This window comes from Prenolepis imparis, unplaced genomic scaffold, assembly GCF_030444845.1.
Source record: "Prenolepis imparis isolate NDT839.2.m4 unplaced genomic scaffold, iyPreImpa1.0 SCAF_7, whole genome shotgun sequence".
Classification (NCBI taxonomy): Eukaryota; Metazoa; Arthropoda; class Insecta; order Hymenoptera; family Formicidae; genus Prenolepis; species Prenolepis imparis.
The window spans coordinates 15,447,427-15,453,426 of NW_028141165.1; the positions used below are offsets into that span (position 1 = coordinate 15,447,427).

General features: G+C 28.0%; 1 protein-coding gene across 11 annotated transcripts in view; it reads right to left on the minus strand.

The window, feature by feature from the left end:
* LOC145938937 (uncharacterized) overlaps window positions 1-6,000 on the minus strand; it is a 62,866-nt gene that overhangs the window by 45,307 nt on the left and 11,559 nt on the right. For all 11 annotated transcript variants that reach the window (XM_083042863.1, XM_083042864.1, XM_083042861.1 and 8 more), the window contains one exon: window positions 5,535-5,746. In XM_083042863.1, coding sequence (XP_082898989.1) covers window positions 5,535-5,746 — 212 coding nt within the window. The remainder of the gene's footprint in view (window positions 1-5,534; window positions 5,747-6,000) is intronic.

Sequence of the window (6,000 nt, forward strand, 5' to 3'; positions counted from 1 at the left end):
AGCGTGATCTTTCTTATACATTAATTAACGCGTGATAGCTTATAATGTTTTACAAGCAATAATCGCGATTAGTTGACAGTAATCCTACTTCTTCACTTTGATTTGAGTATAACTCATTTAGTAGCATATTATTTATTCGTAATTGAAGCAACTCTTCCTTTCTATTCAATATATACAGGGTGTTCAGCGTAATGATCCACACGATTTTTGAGACGTTTCCGACAGTTTAGAAAAAAGTTTATATAGTGAGTATTAATCTGTTTTACGCAAGCTATAACAAAATAAGCAATTAAAAAATTAGAAAAAAAAGTTTTTTCATAAAAAATCAATGTCAAATTGACTTTTTTAAATGCAACCACCATATTTGTTTAATATAAATTGATTCTTCACAATATTCTGCATAAAAATATAAGGATAGGATGGTCAAAAAATAAATAGCTTACGAGATATTTTATACTTTATAATTTGCAGCTACATATTTTTTCTTAAAAACAACTAAGTATGTGTTTTCTTTATATCAATTGATTTGTCTTATTATTTTGTCTTATTATTTTGTGTAAAAGTATTGAGGTAAGATGATCGGAAAATGAGTATTTTATACGAGATATTTCATAGTTTATGTAAGATTATGTCAAATTAAAGTTAAGAATAATATAAAAAACTAATATAAAAGTCTAAAATAATATGTTGTATATATGTATATATATACATATATATACATATATATATGGGTTATTCCACGTTAAATCGGCCATCCCCCTGCCCAAAATTGTATTGAAATAAATCTAACTTGTGAGGTACCAAAATTTAGCTTGAAGCATCTAGTTTTTTATGCTGTCTGGCAACTTTGAAAAAAGTCAAATAATGACCTTAATTTTGTAAGTTAAATTAAAAATGATATGTATTTTCTTATTCAAATCTGTACTATTTTCTTGCAGATGACGTAGAAAAGTCATTTTTAATGTAATTTTATCCGCTGAATTCGAATCTGAAGTAAGAAAAACAAAATTATGGGTCATTCCACGTCAAATCGGTCACCCCCCCCGCCCAAAATTGTATTGAAGTAAATCTAACTTGTGAGGTACCAAAATTTAACTTGAAGCATTTAGTTTTTTTATGCCGTCTGGCAATTTTAAAGAATGTCAAATAATGACCTTGATTTAATCAATTAAATAGAAAATTGCATGTATTTTCTTGTTCAAATCTTTATTATATTTTTGCAGATGAAGTACAATGACTTATGTACTTCATATACATACATACCATTTTCTATTTAACTGACTAAATCAAGGTCATTATTTGACATTCTTTAAAATTGCCAGACGGCATAAAAAACTAGATGTTTCATAAAAAATTTTGGGACTTCACAAGTTAGATTTATTTCAATACAATTTTGGGCAGGGGGGGTGGCCGATTTGACGTGGAATGATCCATAATTTTGATTTTCTTACTTCAGATTAGAAGTCAGCGGATAAAATTACATTAAAAATGACTTTTGTACTTTATCTGCAAGAAAATAGTAAAGATTTGAACAAGAAAATACATATCATTTTCTATTTAACTGACAAAATCAAGGTTATTAGTTGATATTTTTCAAAATCGCCAGACGGCATAAAAAATTTGATGCTTCAAACTAAATTTTGGTACCTCACAAGTGAGATTTACTTCAATACAATTTTGAGCAGGGGGATGGCTGATTCGACGTGGAATGACCCATATATATTATAAATTAAATAAAATTGGTCAATTAAAATTCAAGAGCAAAGAGATTACAATAGAGCAATATTTAAAGCGACATAAGGAGTTCTGTAGCATTGCTTGCCGGATAGTAGGTAAGACAGTTACATTGAGCAAGGAGATGTCTTATTTAGAGAGGAAAACTGAGCAATTGAACAAATTATAGAAACTAAAGTGGAGTAAGAAAATATTGAAGGCATCGCAATTTTCAGAAACATCATAATTGTTACGTAGTAATATCATATTAATCTTTTTAAGAGACATTTTTCAATATCGATGAATGGTTATCATTGATTGCAATTATAATAGTTTTCTTGCATTTTGTTTATAATATTTCCAGGCCTGATATTAGAATCGCGCGATTAGTTTATGGTAAAAATAACATTTTTTAAACGGAACACAGAAATAATTAGTTTCCTAAATATATAATTCAGTATAATATATTTTAAATAGAATTGCAATTTTTATTCGATAATATTCTCTTCTTTTACCTAAGCACAGAGAAGAACTCGAAACAAAGAGAATAATCGTTCTCTAAATACTGCATCAATTTTTACAGACATCTCAAATGCGCCATCAATCTTGGCGCAACTAAATGCATTCTTTCATATTCGTTTTTTTTGTTTATCTTGTTTCAATCACAGCTTCGATTTATTAAAAATAATTTTGTAATTTATTTCTTTACAATGTTTTAGCTTTATAGGCAAAATTGAATACAAGAGAGAAATTTCGATATATGTTTTTAATATCCGACAAAATATTTCAGTCATTAAAATTATTCTTTATTAATGGCGATTACGTTTAATGTAAATTTAATAAAACAGAACTCTATATAACTGTACAAAAGTGAAATGATATTTACAATGTGTTGACTGTATTACAAATTGATGCAGTTAAACTATATTACAAAATTATTTTGTCAACTTATATAATATTATATTTAAGTTTATATAATATTATATAATATTATATTTGGTCGTTCAACTTTAGTTGTAAGAGAGTATAAGAGAATGTCTACTCATATGAGAAATAAAAAAAGAGTAAATAATTATGAGTTCAAAACGTTTTTCCTCTCTATTTAAACTACAAATTTATATCTTTTTACCTAAATTTTGGTAGTATTGTATAAGAATATTTGACAGGATTAAAAATGAAAAAAAAAATTAGTAAAATATGTAGATTGTAGAATAAAATTCCAAATATATTTTTTTCGTATTATATATATTACATAATTTAGCAATAGTTAATAGAATAATTAGGAAACTACTCATTAAAATTAAAAAAAAAAAAAAACCGATTTGATTAGTTTGATTATAAAGAATTAATAACTGTACTAGTTACGAGCAGTTATACGCGTACTAACTCTAGTTTAATTTGTTTTGACAATTTCAACACTTTTTTGGACGGGAGCATATTATAATTTTTATTGTATTGACTACTATATGGTATTGATTTTACTATATTGGTTGTGGTGTATGCAAAGTTCAGATTATACACACTCACGAATTGTTACTGTAATACTAATTGTATAAATATGTATAATTATGATAATATTTTGTTATATAATTATATATACTACATTGCATGTAATATACGAGGCGCATTTTTAAAATAAGGTCCGTTTTGAAATAAAAAAATCTTAACATATAAACGTAATTTATTATGGCCAAAAAACTTCTACAAGTTTACTTTATTTTTCCACATAATCATCATTGACTTCCACCTATTTTTGATATCGTTTCAACAGCTTCCTAATTCCATTGTTTTAAGAGTCTGCCGCCTGTGTCTTGAACCAGTTAATAACGCCGTTCTTTAGTTAGCCGTTAGGAAATTGAATAGACAACTTTGTGAGGCTTTTGGACTAAATGTTATGAGTGACAGTAAAGTTAGACAATGGTGTCGTTTGTTTAGAGAAGGACGAACAAATGTTCATGACGAAGAGCGTAGCGATCGCCCAACAATGATGATAGAAGGTTTAATGGAAGGAGTGAATGCAAAAATTATTGAAAATTAGCGGTTTCTTACGGTTTCAGAATTGTCTATTCAATTTCCTAAAGCAAACTAAAGAACAAAAAGAAAAGTGTACTAATGAACGGCATTACTAACTGGTTCAAGACACAGGCGGCGGACTTTTACGACAATGGAATTGGGAAGCTGTTGAAATGATATCAAAAATGCGTGAAAGTTAATGGTGATTATGTGAAAAAATAAAGTAAGCTTGTAGAAATTTTTTGGCTATAATAAATTATTTTTATATGTTAATATCTCTTTTTATTTCAAAACGGAACTTACTTTAAAAATGCGCCTCGTAAAACACTGATTCCTTTATATAAAGAATCAATTAAATTATGTGATATAATACAATATCTATATGATATGATATTATAATTTTGTTAGTATTTCTAACAGAAAAGTATTAATTTAAACTAAATCTATCGCCTCATATGTAACGAAAATAATGTTTTTTATAATTTGGAAGAATAGAAGATTCTTCAATCTTGCTATTGTACACACACACACACACACACACACACACACACACACACACACACACACACACACACACACACACGCACACGCACACGCGCGCGCGCGCGCGCGCGCACGATTTTTCCTCGGCAAAAATGTCCATCAATAATTTTCGAGTTATAAACCATTGAAAATAAAGGGTTTTTCGCAAATTAAGCTTTGTGGAAATAAAACATTAACGAAATCACATTCTTTAATTAATTTCACGTAGAGTTTATTTTAATAGATATTTAATTTAAGGTTTAGTTACAAAGATACATAATGGCAAAAATTGAAAAGATGATGGTCTTCGTCGACATTTTTGCTGAGGAAAAATCGTCTCCAAATGATCGAGGAATCTGCCATTAACTGGTATACTACTAATTTTGGGACACTCTGTCTGTTGTGTATGTGTGTGTGTGTGTGTGTGTGTGTGTGTGTGTGTGTGTGTGTGAATTTGATTTTATTATAATTAATTATAATCCTTTAAAACATTTACACGTTATAATTTATTAAGAAATGTATTAATTAATTATTTTGAGATATTGCACAATTAAAATTTTTTCATAATATAAATTCTTTTTCTCTGTAATACGTCCTTCCTTTTCTTTATTTTTATTATGCTGCATTATAAGCCGTTTAATTTCCTGCATGTTAATATATCGTTATATATGTACATTTACTTATATTAGCAAAATTCACATATGATAAAAGCAAAATGAGTTTTATAATACTATTATTATTCTTTCTTGTATAATTATCATTTTATTTATATTAATAATAGTAACAAGTAAAACAGTAAGAATTAATTTGACATTGTATTATATGATTTTATACATATATGAAAATAACACAATGCGTAAATTATATGCTTGAATTTTTAATCAATAAATCAATGTGTGTATATGAAACGTTTGCGAAAAGAAAAATTATTGTATATCAAACAATTTTTTTATATAAAATAAAATAAACAATACAATACCTATTCTAGAATCAAATTTCCGCTTATTCAATTTATTAGGCATTCTTACAAAACAGATGACAAGGCAAGAAAAAAATGTTTATGTATATAATTCGGACAGAATGTATTTTTATACTCATTATCATATGACCGTTTTTTGTCGTGTAGACTACAAATAAAAAAGTATATCAACGCTTATCTATCTATTTCAAGAACAAACGGTGTCCAATAATTTATTAAAGAAAAATTCATGTATCATACATTTTAGTTGTAAATATGTATTTTAAAATAAAATATTTTAATCGCGATATAGAAATTTGATACTTACCACTATCAGCGTATGTCTCAGAGCCGTAACCGTCCTGTAGACCGCTGGACCATGTGCCTTCATATCTCGCCGTGGATGTAGTAGATTGTCGAACCCCATAACGACCTTTGAATCCCTGAGTCCATTCTCCTCGATACAGCCAACGGCCACGGGTTTCCATGCCCAAGCCATGTCTCTTGCCATTTTGCCATTGTCCCTCGTAAGCTGACCCGCTGAAAATGATTTGCGAAAGTTAATCTTTTAATGGCCTGCTTTTTACAAGAAACTTAAAGTATAAGATAATTCTTTCAGTCATTCTTAGTAACTATCCGTTCGCAGAAATACACAATTTGCACTTTTAGAATTACATGATTAATATACATATATATATATATATATATATATATATATAATTAATTTAATTAATACAGATAATAATTGCAAACTGCATATGCTGTCACAGTACTCTGCGTTGATACCACTGCTT